This window comes from Pleurodeles waltl, chromosome 3_1, assembly GCF_031143425.1.
Source record: "Pleurodeles waltl isolate 20211129_DDA chromosome 3_1, aPleWal1.hap1.20221129, whole genome shotgun sequence".
Classification (NCBI taxonomy): domain Eukaryota; kingdom Metazoa; phylum Chordata; class Amphibia; order Caudata; family Salamandridae; genus Pleurodeles; species Pleurodeles waltl.
The window spans coordinates 1,831,089,798-1,831,107,716 of NC_090440.1; the positions used below are offsets into that span (position 1 = coordinate 1,831,089,798).

The 17,919-nt window shown below is 48.2% G+C and overlaps 1 protein-coding gene across 4 annotated transcripts in view; it reads left to right on the forward strand.

The window, feature by feature from the left end:
* Nucleotides 1-17,919, forward strand: part of NEMP2 (nuclear envelope integral membrane protein 2) — a 235,885-nt gene that overhangs the window by 94,350 nt on the left and 123,616 nt on the right. Inside the window, exon 1 of one of the 4 annotated variants that reach the window (XM_069225894.1) lies at nt 8,612-8,673. The exons of 2 other annotated variants lie outside the window; for them this stretch is intronic. Coding sequence is in view for 1 of the 2 variants with exons in the window: in XM_069225892.1 (XP_069081993.1) it covers nt 8,877-8,955 (79 nt within the window). In the remaining variant the exon portion in view is untranslated. One more of the 4 variants, XM_069225892.1, reaches the window with a different exon arrangement.

The window sequence follows — 17,919 nt, forward strand, 5'->3', positions numbered from 1 at the left end:
AATAATTCCAGAAATCCTTCGCCAAGTCCGCTAAGACCTTGGAGTGAGTGCCCCCCAGTCTGTTGATATACTGAACAGCTGATATATTGTCCATCCGAAGAAGGACACAACAGGAAATCCTGTCTCGTGTCAAAGAGCGGATCGCAAACGACCCCGCCAGAAGCTCCAGGCAGTTGATGTTCAGGTTCAACTCCTCCGAAGTCCACTGACCTCCCATGGAAATCTGACCACACCTGGCTCCCCAGCCCAGTCTGCTGGCATCCGATTCGATCACCAGGTCGGGGAGGGAGCCGAAAATGGCCTTGCCATTCCATGCCTCCATGTGGTCCAACCACCACTGACTCTCTAGGCGAGCCTCCAAAGAGAGCTCTACCAGAGCTGAATAGGTATGCCCTTTCCAGAGATGAGAAGCTTTCAGCCGCTGCAGGGCCCTGTAATGAAGAGGACCCGGAAATATAGCCTGGATCGACGACGACAGGAGTCCCACAATCCTGGCAATCTGCCGGAGGGAGGTCCTGTCCCTGCGGAGCACCCTGGCAATCTCCTTCTTTATCTTGGAGACCTTGTGCTCCGGAAGATGCAGCGTTGCTGACGGTGTGTCCACCACAAACCCCAAAAACGTTGTGGATTGAGACGGGCACAGAGAGGACTTCTCCGAATTGATCACGAAGCCCAGATCCTGTAGCAATGCAATAGTCATGTTCGTGAAAGACAGTAGTTGCGATTTGGACTGGTCCATCAGAAGGATGTCGTCCAAGTAAATAATCAGTCTTGCGCCCTGAGTCCGCAAGAACTCGACTACCGGTCTCACAGTTTCGTGAAGCACCAAGGTGCTGACGAAAGGCCGAAGGGAAGGCACTTGAACTCGTAGACCGGACTCCACCATTGAAACTGCAGAAACCTGCGGTGAGGGTGGTAAATGGGGACTGTGAGATACGCGTCCTTGAGATGCAAACGTATCAACCAATCCCCTTGACACAAAAGGTCCCTGAGAAGATGGATACCCTCCATCTTGAAATGACGATAAACTACCCATTCGTTGAACGCCCTGAGGTTTATCACTGGGCGAAACCCTTTGACTTTCTTCTCGACCAGGAAAATGTTTCTCAGAAACCCCCTCGAATGGAGGGAAGTCAGGACAATGGCTCCCTTGCCCAGAAGAAGTCGGACTTCCGAATCGATCAACAATGAATCCTGTACACTGAACCGAATGGGAGGAGGATGAACCGGTTGAACAGGTGTCCCATAGAACTCTATGCGAAAACCTGAGACCGTCTCTAAAACCCAAGGGTTGAACGTAAGCCAGGCCCAATTGTTTGCGAAGAGAGCAATCCTGCCTCCCAGCCCTAGAGGGGAAGAAAGAGGGGTGCTCACCTGTACTTCCTCCTTGGGAATTAGAATTTCCACGTTGGAAACGCAAAGAGCGTCCCCGGCCAGAACCTCTGTTGGGGAAGAAGGTCCCCTGACGGCCGTCACTCCAGCCGTTGTTGCGCTTGCCTTGGGTCCTGGAGGGGCCAGACTGCTGAGAGCGGCCAGAGGAACGACCCCTTCCTCTTCCGGCCCCGCCGAAAACCTTTCTGGGAAATATCGTGTGCATCGAGGATTGCGCCTTAGCCAAGGCGGAGAAAGTAGATACGAATCGCCCAAACTCCTTCACAAAGGGATCCCCGAAGAGATTGCCCTGGGCTATCGCGCCAGCCTCAGATGTTGCCAGCTCCCCCAACTTAGGATCGATCTTTATCGGGAGAGAGCGCGGTCTCTTTGTGGAAATGGCACAATTGGCGTTGCCTAATAGACAAACTGCCCTTTGTGCCCATCCAGCTACAAGATCCGCCTGCAAGGGTTCCCCCGCAGCCTTGGCCGAATCCGCCAACTCAATAATCTTCGTTAAGGGGCCCAACACATCCAACAGTTTGTCTTGGCACGACTGCCAAGAACGATCAATCCCCTTTTTGGGATCACGCATGTACTTCGAAAAGAAAGTACATAATTTAGGGTCCAACACAGGTGTTGCAGCCACCTGGTCCCCCAGCGCCGGCCGAGGACATTCCGCCCGCAAGCGGGCCCGGACCCCTTGCTCCAAGGGGTGGCGGATAGTTTTAGCCACATAGGCCGCCACTTTAGGATTGGGGACCCATTCAGAGGACCGAGGGTGATAACTGTCCTCAGGGTCAGACATGTCTGAATCCCAACCTTCTTCCTCCACACTAGAGATGTTCGCAGATGGGCGCCACAAAGGGATCTAGTGCCAGGGCAGCAGCGTTGCCATGCCCTCCGGGTGAGCCATCATCCCGGCAGGGTACAGGGTCTAGCGTTTGCGCACTCTTGGGAAAGGCCTCCCGTAACCGGGCGAAACCCTCCAGGTGCCCCGCGTCATGCTTCCTAGAGGAAGAAGGGACCTTAGATGTACTGGCCTGAGGGTCCGAATCCCCCAAAACACTCGCTGAATGGGACACCTTCTGCATGAGCTTGTCCACCCTATCCTGCAGGGGCGCTAAGGCTTTCGCCACTACCTGTGAAACAAGTTTGCCCATCCCCTCAGGAAGGTGTCGCTGAGGAGGCCAAACTTCCTCCGACCCCAAAGATGGGGCATAAGCATGATCAAGAAAAGAATCCACTGAGGGGGTAGAAGAAGACATCACACTCAAAGAACCCAGCTCAGCACCAAAAATACAGGGGAGGACCCAGAGTAACCAGCAGCAAATTGCCACTTACCCCACCAAGGGGCGTCAATAAAGAGGGGTGAGAGCACCAATAGATAACACCCAACCTAAATACAATGGGTAGCCCCGTTGCCATGCTCCAAGAATAACATGACAGCACCAACTATAAATAAGTGCTTCAAATCACTGCAATAATGTCCCAGAAGGGAAATATGAATGCAGGAGGACCTGCTCCTACCGCTACGCGGTGTCGGCAAGGGCAGGTGCTTGCCAGGCTCAGAAAAACGATCGGAAAACCAGCGCGCGAAGCGCTGCTTTCCCAGATCAGGAGCGCGCTAAACACCCCTAGCGGTGACAGCCCGTCACCGCACCACGCACTTGGGCGAGAACCTGCTGCGCGAAATGTCAAACCCAGGAATGCGAGGAATGCAGCTACGTTCCTCACGCCCGGCGCGCACAAAACAAACAAAACGCTGACAGCGAGAAGCGATACTCAAATCTTAGCAAGTCTGACAAGCAATAAATGCTAAAGCGCAAGGCAATCCCCGATCCCCCAAAAGCGAGAAGGAGCGAGGGCTTAACTGACAGGCAGCAGTGAAGAAAGAGGAAGGACTGCGCCCACCAGTTATTTATATACGCATCGTTATGGACTTTGGATTGGTTACTAGTTGTCATGGTTTCTTGTGGGCATCATGGGAGTTGAAGTTTGATGTTTTTGAACTTTGAACTTGCTGTTATTAATAAAAGTGAAGAAAGGACTGCATAATCCTCGCCTCCGGTCCTGCTATAGAATTCTATCACAGGACCGGAGGCGAGGATTATGCAAATCTTTCTTCACTCTTTATTCAACAGCAAGTTCAAAGTTAAACAAAAAATGAACAGAAAAACTACAAGTTCCATGAGCCCGCCGCCATGGTAACGAGTATCCAATGAGGTGCCCTCCTTCACGTCAGTATAAATGGCCCGAGACACGTCACACTTCCTCTTTCTTCACTGCTCAGATAAGTGCCTTTTCTGCCTCCGTTGGGAGTTTGTTTTTCCTTAACTTGGCGCGCTGCCGCTCAATTGTTTTACGGGGCTTTCTGTAGCCGCTTTCTCGCCACGAGCGGTCCGGAACGGACGGGCCGCTCGAGCGCTTAGTTTCCTTTCGGCCCTCGGCGTGTTAATACACGTCGGGCCCACCAGAGGGAGCGCGCGCTGTGTTCTTCGTACTCGAAGAGCGCGTTTCTTTCAGCGCGTGGCTCGCGCTTCGCGTTTGCTTTTTTGGGGAAACCTGTTGTGTCCAGGGAGTTAGGTTCCTGCCTTTCACCCAGACAAGCAGGGTTCGATTTCCAGGCCTGCCAGATGACACACTCAGTCTCTTAGCAGGCATATCTGCATTAACCACTTTGCTTTTCTTCCCAGGTTTGAGGGTTTCTCCTCTATTGCATGTTTGCCACCTTGGTGCATTTTTTCATCTTCCCTACCCTGACACCCGTTTGGGTAAGAATTACCCCATTAGGGAAGGCATTATTTTCTTGACTTACTGTCAGTGACAGAGAGGGTAGGGATTTTACCCTATATATTGTATATTTTTTTTGCTGGGTGTACACTCTGTACATAGTCCTCATTATGCATTCCTCCCAAGAGAATGAACCTTTTCCCAACATGTCCCCAGGTGAGGGTCCCTCTCACCGTACCCTTCCCCCCGGAGTGGACACTTTGTTTTCCCAGGCTATTTCTCACGCTTTGGCCCCTCTTAGGGATACTGTAGCTAAGCTTACTGAACAGGTGTCCAGAGGTACGGGCATGTTTGGTGTGACGGGAGCAGAGGGTGATTCCTCTACCCTTTCAGCCCCCAGGAAAATGCGCAAGCGCGACGCGGGGCACCTGGGGGATGGGGTATTTTCACCCAATCCCAAGAGTGCGCGCGCGCATAAGCGCGTACCCTCCCGGGAGGACCGTTTGCCCGGAGTACTGGGTGACAAGCTTCACCACCTATGGAACCCTGATCGGGGATCCCCCAAAGGCTTCATGGGAGGTTCAGATGAGGACTCATCATCTCTAGATGACGACTCGGGTCGCCCTTGGCGTCCGGGTGCTACCCTACCAGATCCTTCGGATCACGCCGATTCTGACTCCGATATGTTTGAGCCGGAGGGTATCTACCATCCGCGTTCCTCGGAGTGGCGTCCAGACCACAAGGTGGCTGAATATGTCGCCGGTAAAATTAGGCAACCTCTGGACAAAGAGGTGCGCGCTCGTCTACGGGCGGAGTGCCCACGCCCGTCTTTATCAGATAAGGTCGCTCTCACGCCAGTTATTGACCCAAAAATGTGTACGTTTTTCTCCAAGTACACCAAGGATCCCAAGAAAGGGATTGATCGCTCCTGGAGGGCATGCCAGGATAAACTTCTTGATGTGTTAGGTCCCCTCACACAAATTATTCAATTGATGGAGGGTATTCACTTGCTCCGCGACCTCCTCTTACAGGAGGACTGGATGGTTCGTCTAGATCTCAAGGACGCGTACCTCACGGTCCCTATTTTTCCACCCCATCGCAGATTCCTGCAATTCTTATGGAACAACCAGGTGTTCGAATTCACCACACTCCCCTTCGGCCTGTCGTCGGCGCCATGGTGCTTCACAAAACTTCTCAAACCAGTAGTGGAAACTCTGAGGTTACAAGGCATTCGCCTCATAATTTATCTGGACGACATCCTTTTGATGGATCAGTCCAGGTCTCGGTTGATGTTCAATCTGAACACAACTATTGCGCTTTTCCAGGACCTTGGTTTTGTGATCAACCAACAGAAGTCGCAACTTACCCCGACTCAATCGTTAGTCTTCCTAGGGTTTCTAGTGGATTCCCGCTCAGCGTCTCTCAGTCTCCCGGCGACAAAGATTTCCAAAATAAAGAAGGAACTGAGAAAGGTCCTGCAACGGGACCAGATCTCTCTACGCCAGTTAGCCAGAGTAGTAGGCCTGCTTTCGTCTTCGATTCAAGCCATTTTTCCGGGTCCCCTACACTACAGAGCCCTGCAACGCTTGAAAGCGTTTCACCTTCGCCGAGGGGTGACGTACTCCGAGTTGATCTCCCTGTCTCAAGAGGCCAGGACGGAGTTGTGCTGGTGGCTGGACCACATGGAGGCATGGAATGGCAGGGCCATCTTTGGGGCGGCCCCGGATCTGGTGATCGAGTCAGATGCCAGTCGCCAGGGATGGGGGGGCTCGTTGCGGGGACATCTCGTTGGGGGGACGCTGGACCCCGCAGGAACTAACCATGCATATCAACTGCCTGGAGCTCCTGGCGGGTTCTTTTGCAATCAAGTCCCTCACGAGAAACAAGGTCTCATGCGTAGTTCTACTACGGATGGACAACGTATCGGCAGTGCAATACATAAATCGTTTAGGGGGAACAAGATCAAGAGCCCTAGCGGGGCTAGCGATAGATTTTTGGCATTTTTGCCTTCAACACCAAATCTCAGTCACAGCGGAGTATCTTCCGGGAACCCAGAATGTGTGGGCAGACTGGAATTCTCGGTTTCTCCGGGATCCCAGCGATTGGCGACTACATCGCTCGGTTTTTCAGGCGATCATGGATCATTGGGGTCCCTGTTCAGTGGATCTCTTTGCGTCTCGTTGGAATGCCCAGCTTCCCCTATACTTCAGCTGGCGTCCGGATCCGGGAGCGATGGCAGTAGATGCGTTTCTCCAACATTGGGGCACGCTTCAGGGTTATGCTTTTCCCCCGTTTCTTCTTATCCCGCGGGTTGCTGCTCAAGTTCGCCGCCAAGAGGCGACGGTGATTCTAATAACCCCCTGGTGGAGATCACAGGCATGGTTCCCGACTCTGCTGGAACTCTCGTGCGAGTGTCCTCTTCGCCTCCCGGATTTTCCCTCGATACTCCTGGATCCGTCGGGGTGCTGCCACCCTCTAATCCTTCAAGGTCATCTTCCCCTCATAGCTTGGAAGATTTCCGGCATCATTGGCAAAACAACCGGCTTTCGCAGGAAGCTAATAACTTCATCGCACAGGCCTGGGCCCCTGGTACATGCAAACGATATAGATCAGCATGGAATAGGTGGTCTAGTTGGTGTGTGGGCAAACACTGCGATCCCATGGGGGCCAGCATTGCCGACATCATCAATTTCCTGGCGGAATTAGCTGCATCCGGCTTAGCGTATCGCACCATCAATTCTTTTCGCTCAGCCATCTCTGCGGGCCATCCTCCCCTGAATAATCTCCCGATTGGGGGGCATCCCTGGGTTTGTAAACTTCTTAGGGGTATTAGACTCTCCAGACCTCCACAACCTAGATATTCGGAGCTCTGGGATGTGAACTTGGTTCTTAATCTCTTATCCTCTTGGCGGGACAACCAATATTTGTCAATGAAGGAATTGTCGGCAAAATTAGCCATGTTTCTCTGCCTCATTTCCTGTAAGCGTGTGTCAGATATCAGAGCACTGGATGTTTCCGCTCGAGTCTTTACTCCAGAAGGAGTCACGTTTACTATTGCAAGGAGGACAAAGAATAATACCAGGTCGGTGTCCTATCCCGTTTTTCCTGATTCCCCGAGGCTATGTGTGGTTAGATGTCTCAAAGTCTATGGGGAAGTAACCAGTTCTTGTAGACCCCCAGGTGAGACTCAATTGTTGATTTCTATTAAGAGGCCGTTTAGGGCGGTTTCTTCTCCCTCCATTGCCAGATGGATCCGGTGGATTCTCTCTGAGGCAGGTATAGATATTCGAGTTTTTGGGGCTCATTCTACTCGGGGAGCTATGGCTTCCAAAGCCATACAGGTGGGGGGCAGATTGGAGGACATCATGCATGCTGCTGATTGGTCTTCAGAGTCTACTTTTAAGACGTTTTACTTTAAACCAATTCACGACGCAGCCGCACTGGTGGTAAGTAAGCTTTGAACTTGCATAATCCTCGCCTCCGGTCCTGTGATAGAATACGAAATTTCCTAGCTATCGTGAAGGAAAGTTTCAATTCTATTAAGGACACGGAGGCGAGGATTATCCCACCCACATACATTTCGCGGATATGTTCCCTCCCGATTACATCTATCTGCGTAGCAAGGTGGTATACTTGCGTTTATGCCTTTGTTTATTGGTTATTCTGCTCATGTTTTAATTTTTCAGGAAAACACTTGATTCAGATATATTTTTCATTTATATGTGTTTTGAGTCCATAACTTTGTTGCCTTTGGTAGGTTTCCTGTGTTCTATCGGACTTGCATCTAATTGCACCTATTTTTTAGGTTCCGAAACTACGACCAATTGACTCTACCAGGATTCCTTCCGCAGTGAAGTCGAGGAAGTGTGACGTGTCTCGGGCCATTTATACTGACGTGAAGGAGGGCACCTCATTGGATACTCGTTACCATGGCGGCGGGCTCATGGAACTTGTAGTTTTTCTGTTCATTTTTTGTTTAACTTTGAACTTGCTGTTGAATAAAGAGTGAAGAAAGATTTGCATAATCCTCGCCTCCGTGTCCTTAATAGAATTGAAACTTTCCTTCACGATAGCTAGGAAATTTCGTATTATCAGTCCTGAATCATTAAGGGACCCCTACAACACATTTTAAAAGTGCTTTCTTATATTTACTGTTGATGTAGTGATAAGGGATATAATACCGTCTTTTAGGTGATTTTTCTAATTTTGTACCGCTGGGACATACTGGCCGCATGCACATAGAAAACATTTCTTTGGAATTCATGAGGGGCTGTTAAAAAACAGAAAAGCTTGCTTTCATTACCCATTTAATTTGATCTCATCAATGCTTGATATAGGCAGAGCACATTATTTTAACTGCACTGCTGCTGGCGTGTTCTATGAATATTGTCACTTCTGGAGTTTGAGATTGAAAAACACTTGCTTTGTTAAAGCTTGTTTTATTTCGGTGTCAACTGTTATGGGACATGTACGCCTTTCCTAGACCCGCTCAATCGCTAATGCCGTTCGCCAAGCAACCTTAGTGGTAGTGGAGGGGGTCTCATTCCTTTTGTGCTCAGTAAGCAGAAGGTATTATTTTAAACAGTTGACCTTAGTTTTCATTCCGAGTAGCCGAAATAACCCCCTAGACTGTCTTACTGTTTTTTAATTGCACAGGCGTGAGTGATCGGTGTGAAAAAAGAAAACGGACAGCGTTCGTGACATTCGTGCGCCCCCTTGCCACTTATTATGTCTGGCGGGAGGAATGGTACTTTCAATTTCAAAGAAGAAAGATGGTGTGCACTTTGGTAAAGCTGCTGTACGCAACTGTGCTTATTCCTGTCTTAAAAACAACGAGTGCAGCACTGGCAGGTGAATAATTATTTTCTACCTTGTGTGTCTGTGACGCGCTTCCTTTAGTGTTCGCTATGAGTAAGTTTAGAGAGTTGAAGCAGCACTTCAGTTTCACAACTGATACCATAGACAACGAGGAAAGACTACCAGGCTGCGGTCTCCGTCCAAGTGTATTTATTTAGCTGCCATGTTAGAAAGTCTCAGTATTCCATTATTTGCAAAGTGTTTATCGCTTTAGGGGCTTCTCAGCCATTATGCTTGGATATAAAAAGTGTCAACTTTACATTTGCTCTGCAAAGCTATTTACAAGTGGCAGAAGAGTACTGATGAACAACGGGTTTTTTATACAATTGTATTTATTTGCAAAACACGGACTGCTCTTCATAAAATATCGATGATCATTTTACTTTCGTTGGGTATAGTGAAACCCGGCCGTTGTGGCAGTTCCGAGGCAGGCTCCATGACTACATACTCTTTTGTTCCGTAGCTAATTCGCGTTTAAGTAAAAAAATACGTGTGTACGAAGCCAACCAGGGCATTTCCTGCTTCACCATCCACAAGGGCCCCGAAGGAGAATCACCAGTGCCACTAACACAGCTCCAAGCTATAAAACCGATACAGGCGCCTGTGTGATGACATACAGATTGATTCTAAATTATTACATCGCCATGAGTAATTCTAAATTATTACATTGCTACAAGTAATTTGCTGAATTAGCCTCAACAATTTATTGACAAGCGACAATTACCCTCTTGTTAGGTGGTGGTTGCCAGCATTATCATCACTATTCTCTTACTAAAAAAAGGTGGGATCGTCAGGTTTTTAGATTAATAATTGTAAGTCACTACAGTGCATAATTAAGAAACGTGACAGTGCACAGAGTGCAACGCTACTTTTCTTGCCACCCTCCACGCCAACATGTGTGCGCCGTATTTAAAATAACACACACCATGGCGGTAGTTAGGGGACTAGCGTCATCATTTTTGACTCTAGTCCGGAGCTTTGCAGGACTAGCGTAAAAAATGTCGACGCTAATCCTGCAAAACCCATTGAGGCCCATTATAATCAATTGTGTGCCTCCGTTTAATACCTGCTCAGAGCAGGCATTAAAAGAGCTGAAAAAAAATGACGCAAAGAAATTGATTTCTTTGTTCCATTTTCTTGGCCTCCGTAAAGGGGGGAATGCCCCCTTTGCATACATTATGCCTGGCACAGGCATAAAGTAGCACAAAGGGTTACAAAGTGGCGCAATGCATACATTGTGCCACTTTATAAATATGGCATGGCGTAAAAACAATGACGCTAATGTGGCATTAGCATGGGGCTAGGCGCTCTTAAATATGCCCCTATGTCTAGATTCTTCTACCGTCAAAAAATAAAAAGTTCCCCTTTACCACTACGTTTGTAGTTTCCTACTAGAACTCTGGATAAAATATGTGCAACATAAAAAGCTTTCCCGACTTTAAGAGATCGGGCACTATTCATGGCATACCACTGATTGTTATGAAGAAATAAATGGAAAATATAGATTTGTAGTGCTATCAACACTATCACAAAGCTGTGTCATCCAGCACCTAAATCGTAGTTTCCACCGGTCACATACGGGACCTAGTTTATGTTTTTCTACATTTGGTTCTTATAATTTGTAACAAAAGGTAGCCAGTGCTGGAAGGAATAGAGTTAACTGTTGAGAAAAACAATAAGTGTGGCGCTACTTTATTGAAAAGCTTCTGTTTAGCATGCATTTTTGTAGAGTATTGCTCTTTTGTAAGGTTGTCTGTGGTCGTATCACTGAGTGGGAATCGTGGCAGTGCTCTGTCTGTGACACTGTTTATGACAGGGGTCGCATCCAAGCTACACAGTGTAGGGCAACAATTCCTTCTTTCTTTGGAAATCTATTGCATTACATACACATATCTGGGATAACGTGAAACAGAAAGCTTCACACATTAAATATTGAAATGTCACACATGCACTAAAATGATGAAAGTAGCATTCATCAGCAAACTGAAAACTTGACAGTTATGCAGATTAGTAGAGGGTGATGAGAGTCCAAGGTGGGTGGTGACACTCACCAAATGAGGGTGATTTTTCAAAGGGATGGATAAGATCACAGGAGGTGACTGTGATTCTCCTCTCTTACCCAGAAGGCTTCATGAGACATAACATAAAATAAATGACGTTTGTAACAGTGTATACAAAAATGGATGGATGAAATGCTTGAACTAATCTCAACCACTTGTAATGACTTGGGGCTGCATCCCAGTACATCGTTATTTTGCACACCCTGCCACCTCAATTCTATCACAGGACCGGAGGCGAGGATTATGCAAATCTTTCTTCACTCTTTATTCAACAGCAAGTTCAAAGTTAAACAAAAAATGAACAGAAAAACTACAAGTTCCATGAGCCCGCCGCCATGGTAACGAGTATCCAATGAGGTGCCCTCCTTCACGTCAGTATAAATGGCCCGAGACACGTCACACTTCCTCTTTCTTCACTGCTCAGATAAGTGCCTTTTCTGCCTCCGTTGGGAGTTTGTTTTTCCTTAACTTGGCGCGCTGCCGCTCAATTGTTTTACGGGGCTTTCTGTAGCCGCTTTCTCGCCACGAGCGGTCCGGAACGAAGACGGGCCGCTCGAGCGCTTAGTTTCCTTTCGGCCCTCGGCGTGTTAATACACGTCGGGCCCACCAGAGGGAGCGCGCGCTGTGTTCTTCGTACTCGAAGAGCGCGTTTCTTTCAGCGCGTGGCTCGCGCTTCGCGTTTGCTTTTTTGGGGAAACCTGTTGTGTCCAGGGAGTTCGGTTCCTGCCTTTCACCCAGACAAGCAGGGTTCGATTTCCAGGCCTGCCAGATGACACACTCAGTCTCTTAGCAGGCATATCTGCATTAACCACTTTGCTTTTCTTCCCAGGTTTGAGGGTTTCTCCTCTATTGCATGTTTGCCACCCTGGTGCATTTTTTCATCTTCCCTACCCTGACACCCGTTTGGGTAAGAATTACCCCATTAGGGAAGGCATTATTTTCTTGACTTACTGTCAGTGACAGAGAGGGTAGGGATTTTACCCTATATATTGTATATTTTTTTTGTTGGGTGTACACTCTGTCATAGTCCTCATTATGCATTCCTCCCAAGAGAATGAACCTTTTCCCAACATGTCCCCAGGTGAGGGTCCCTCTCACCGTACCCTTCCCCCCGGAGTGGACACTTTGTTTTCCCAGGCTATTTCTCACGCTTTGGCCCCTCTTAGGGATACTGTAGCTAAGCTTACTGAACAGGTGTCCAGAGGTACGGGCATGTTTGGTGTGACGGGAGCAGAGGGTGATTCCTCTACCCTTTCAGCCCCCAGGAAAATGCGCAAGCGCGACGCGGGGCACCTGGGGGATGGGGTATTTTCACCCAATCCCAAGAGTGCGCGCGCGCATAAGCGCGTACCCTCCCGGGAGGACCGTTTGCCCGGAGTACTGGGTGACAAGCTTCACCACCTATGGAACCCTGATCGGGGATCCCCCAGAGGCTTCATGGGAGGTTCAGATGAGGACTCATCATCTCTAGATGACGACTCGGGTCGCCCTTGGCGTCCGGGTGCTACCCTACCAGATCCTTCGGATCACGCCGATTCTGACTCCGATATGTTTGAGCCGGAGGGTATCTACCATCCGCGTTCCTCGGAGTGGCGTCCAGACCACAAGGTGGCTGAATATGTCGCCGGTAAAATTAGGCAACCTCTGGACAAAGAGGTGCGCGCTCGTCTACGGGCGGAGTGCCCACGCCCGTCTTTATCAGATAAGGTCGCTCTCACGCCAGTTATTGACCCAAAAATGTGTACGTTTTTCTCCAAGTACACCAAGGATCCCAAGAAAGGGATTGATCGCTCCTGGAGGGCATGCCAGGATAAACTTCTTGATGTGTTAGGTCCCCTCACACAAATTATTCAATTGGCGGAGCGGGCCAAGCAAGCAAACACTCCCCTTCAGACGGACATCATTGCGGGATGGGCTCAGAGAGCTGTTTGTCTTCTGGGCAACGCGAACTGTGCCATCTCTGCAGAAAGACGCAGATCTTTATTGATCAAAATCGACCCCAAGTTAGGGGAACTGTCTAACTCGGAGGCAGGGGCTGTTGCCCAAGGCAATTTATTTGGCGATCCCTGTCGTCGGCGCCATGGTGCTTCACAAAACTTCTCAAACCAGTAGTGGAAACTCTGAGGTTACAAGGCATTCGCCTCATAATTTATCTGGACGACATCCTTTTGATGGATCAGTCCAGGTCTCGGTTGATGTTCAATCTGAACACAACTATTGCGCTTTTCCAGGACCTTGGTTTTGTGATCAACCAACAGAAGTCGCAACTTACCCCGACTCAATCGTTAGTCTTCCTAGGGTTTCTAGTGGATTCCCGCTCAGCGTCTCTCAGTCTCCCGGCGACAAAGATTTCCAAAATAAAGAAGGAACTGAGAAAGGTCCTGCAACGGGACCAGATCTCTCTACGCCAGTTAGCCAGAGTAGTAGGCCTGCTTTCGTCTTCGATTGAAGCCATTTTTCCGGGTCCCCTACACTACAGAGCCCTGCAACGCTTGAAAGCGTTTCACCTTCGCCGAGGGGTGACGTACTCCGAGTTGATCTCCCTCTCAAGAGGCCAGGACGGAGTTGTGCTGGTGGCTGGACCACATGGAGGCATGGAATGGCAGGGCCATCTTTGGGGCGGCCCCGGATCTGGTGATCGAGTCAGATGCCAGTCGCCAGGGATGGGGGGCTCGTTGCGGGGACATCTCGTTGGGGGGACGCTGGACCCCGCAGGAACTAACCATGCATATCAACTGCCTGGAGCTCCTGGCGGGTTCTTTTGCAATCAAGTCCCTCACGAGAAACAAGGTCTCATGCGTAGTTCTACTACGGATGGACAACGTATCGGCAGTGCAATACATAAATCGTTTAGGGGGAACAAGATCAAGAGCCCTAGCGGGGCTAGCGATAGATTTTTGGCATTTTTGCCTTCAACACCAAATCTCAGTCACAGCGGAGTATCTTCCGGGAACCCAGAATGTGTGGGCAGACTGGAATTCTCGGTTTCTCCGGGATCCCAGCGATTGGCGACTACATCGCTCGGTTTTTCAGGCGATCATGGATCATTGGGGTCCCTGTTCAGTGGATCTCTTTGCGTCTCGTTGGAATGCCCAGCTTCCCCTATACTTCAGCTGGCGTCCGGATCCGGGAGCGATGGCAGTAGATGCGTTTCTCCAACATTGGGGCACGCTTCAGGGTTATGCTTTTCCCCCGTTTCTTCTTATCCCGCGGGTTGCTGCTCAAGTTCGCCGCCAAGAGGCGACGGTGATTCTAATAACCCCCTGGTGGAGATCACAGGCATGGTTCCCGACTCTGCTGGAACTCTCGTGCGAGTGTCCTCTTCGCCTCCCGGATTTTCCCTCGATACTCCTGGATCCGTCGGGGTGCTGCCACCCTCTAATCCTTCAAGGTCATCTTCCCCTCATAGCTTGGAAGATTTCCGGCATCATTGGCAAAACAACCGGCTTTCGCAGGAAGCTAATAACTTCATCGCACAGGCCTGGGCCCCTGGTACATGCAAACGATATAGATCAGCATGGAATAGGTGGTCTAGTTGGTGTGTGGGCAAACACTGCGATCCCATGGGGGCCAGCATTGCCGACATCATCACTTTCCTGGCGAAATTAGCTGCATCCGGCTTAGCGTATCGCACCATCAATTCTTTTCGCTCAGCCATCTCTGCGGGCCATCCTCCCCTGAATAATCTCCCGATTGGGGGGCATCCCTGGGTTTGTAAACTTCTTAGGGGTATTAGACTCTCCAGACCTCCACAACCTAGATATTCGGAGCTCTGGGATGTGAACTTGGTTCTTAATCTCTTATCCTCTTGGCGGGACAATCAATGTTTGTCAATGAAGGAATTGTCGGCAAAATTAGCCATGCTTCTCTGCCTCATTTCCTGTAAGCGTGTGTCAGATATCAGAGCACTGGATGTTTCCGCTCGAGTCTTTACTCCAGAAGGAGTCACGTTTACTATTGCAAGGAGGACAAAGAATAATACCAGGTCGGTGTCCTATCCCGTTTTTCCTGATTCCCCGAGGCTATGTGTGGTTAGATGTCTCAAAGTCTATGAGGAAGTAACCAGTTCTTGTAGACCCCCAGGTGAGACTCAATTGTTGATTTCTATTAAGAGGCCGTTTAGGGCGGTTTCTTCTCCCTCCATTGCCAGATGGATCCGGTGGATTCTCTCTGAGGCAGGTATAGATATTCGAGTTTTTGGGGCTCATTCTACTCGGGGAGCTATGGCTTCCAAAGCCATACAGGTGGGGGGCAGATTGGAGGACATCATGCATGCTGCTGATTGGTCTTCAGAGTCTACTTTTAAGACGTTTTACTTTAAACCAATTCACGACGCAGCCGCACTGGTGGTAAGTAAGCTTTGAACTTGCATAATCCTCGCCTCCGGTCCTGTGATAGAATACGAAATTTCCTAGCTATCGTGAAGGAAAGTTTCAATTCTATTAAGGACACGGAGGCGAGGATTATCCCACCCACATACATTTCGCGGATATGTTCCCTCCCGATTACATCTATCTGCGTAGCAAGGTGGTATACTTGCGTTTATGCCTTTGTTTATTGGTTATTCTGCTCATGTTTTAATTTTTCAGGAAAACACTTGATTCAGATATATTTTTCATTTATATGTGTTTTGAGTCCATAACTTTGTTGCCTTTGGTAGGTTTCCTGTGTTCTATCGGACTTGCATCTAATTGCACCTATTTTTTAGGTTCCGAAACTACGACCAATTGACTCTACCAGGATTCCTTCCGCAGTGAATTCGAGGAAGTGTGACGTGTCTCGGGCCATTTATACTGACGTGAAGGAGGGCACCTCATTGGATACTCGTTACCATGGCGGCGGGCTCATGGAACTTGTAGTTTTTCTGTTCATTTTTTGTTTAACTTTGAACTTGCTGTTGAATAAAGAGTGAAGAAAGATTTGCATAATCCTCGCCTCCGTGTCCTTAATAGAATTGAAACTTTCCTTCACGATAGCTAGGAAATTTCGTATTTTCGACCCAGCAATATGCAAATCAGCCTTGACCCTGCTACAGTGGGAACTATCCGATTCAAGGTGTGCAAGACAGCAATTGAATGGAATGTAGCCCGAGTAATGGCTGAGATTAATTCAAGCATTCCATCCATCACTTTTTCTATACTTCAGTGTGAGCACTAGAAGGCAGCCTTAATCTAGGTTGCAAGTGCTCAACACCCCCAGATCCATGCATTTTGAGCTCTCTCTCTCACCCCTAAACCTTAAAATATTTCCCAGGTCTGGTTAGAAGATATGCAGGATCTCTTTACATGTTTCCAGATACTAATTTTAAAGGGGTTAGACTGTAAAAATAAATGAATACACGAATGGCATAAGCTCCGTACATTGATGGCTGACAGAGATGTGATGGAGTAGGCACCTCACACCATGTCATCATGGACTATGTACCCGGTCCTGGATTTTTCACTTACAAATTGTTTTTATCAGGGTGTTAATCCACTCAGGCTGTTGGAAGCCAGCCAGGACTACCGTACTCCTAATGCTTTAGGTTGCCATATTAAAGTCTATGAATGCACAAGGTGTCTATAATTACGAAGTTAGGTGGCACCCTGTTGATGTCCGTTTCAAGTCGGGTGTCCTTCGCCTTCATTGTTTAGGTGAGCACTGCATTTGGAGGTGCTGTTATTATTTTGCAGGTATGTAACTTCTATAAAGAGCTTGCTCCCTAGCCCACACCCTTCTCACTTCACCAAACATGCTCTCACCTGCCACAACTCTGCTAGCTGGCACAAGTTGCTGGCCTGCTGACTGGTTCTGTGATTAACTCATTGTTTGACTGTGTACATGTCTTTAATAATACAAAGAAGAACAATTATAACTTATTTTTTACATAGAGATGCAGTAAAAAAGTAGACACTATTTTCTAGTTTTACAAACACATCTGATGTACATCTAGTCCTCACACAGTCCCAACAATCGATACATCTAGGCTATATAAAAGGCATACACAATTTTCACTCCATTTAAATTAATTAAACAAGAGATTATCTAATATCCAGAAGCATCTTGTGAAAAAGTAAGTGCACTCTTCCCAATGCAGTATTATTTAAGATGGTATTGTAGATTTTCCTAGTAATTTATGAAGGAAAGTCTTAATTTTATTAAAGAAACGGATGCAAGTATTATGCGTTCTTTTCTTACTTTATTAGAATAGCAGCAGTCAAGAACTACAGCTCCCAAAAGGCTCAGCAACAGACTAGCCAATGGGAGCAAAAAAGTAGGCATGTACTGGACCAATTGAAAGCCACCAAGGACCATAGAGTACACCCTTGACTGCAAGCAGCCCTCTTTTCTTGAGTGAGCAGGTCAAACAGAGTCATGAAACAGGAAAAATTAATCCTATAATTGCCAAAGCGAGGATGAAAGATAGCAAGTCTTGACAACAGGAAACAATCCAGGTGAAACTTGGAGGAGAGCAAAAGTCTTGAGGAAAAAGGATTCGAGGATACTGAGGCCCAGAACCAGAAGTAGAGGACGTAGAAAGTCTGGCATCATCCTGATGAAGGAGGCAATGCTGGAGTCGCTGGGAGGGAAAGAAAAAATACATATTAGTAGAAGTAGCGGTGGGATAATACTCGCCTCCGTGTCTTTAATACAATTAAGACTTTCCTCCATAAATTACTAGGAAAATCTACATTTTATGTCAAGACCAGAGGCTCTTGTTATGCAAGTTTAAAGCTTGTCACTTTCCAAAGAAGTTGCAGTTTTAACAGGTTTACAGTAAAAAGTTTTAAAAACATTATCATTAGACCAATCCGCAGACATGAGACTGTCCTCTAAACTGGAGCCCAAAGAAAAGGCTTTAGAAGCCGTGGCTCCCCTGGAAGAATGGGCCCCAAAGGTGGAAATATCTATGCCCGCT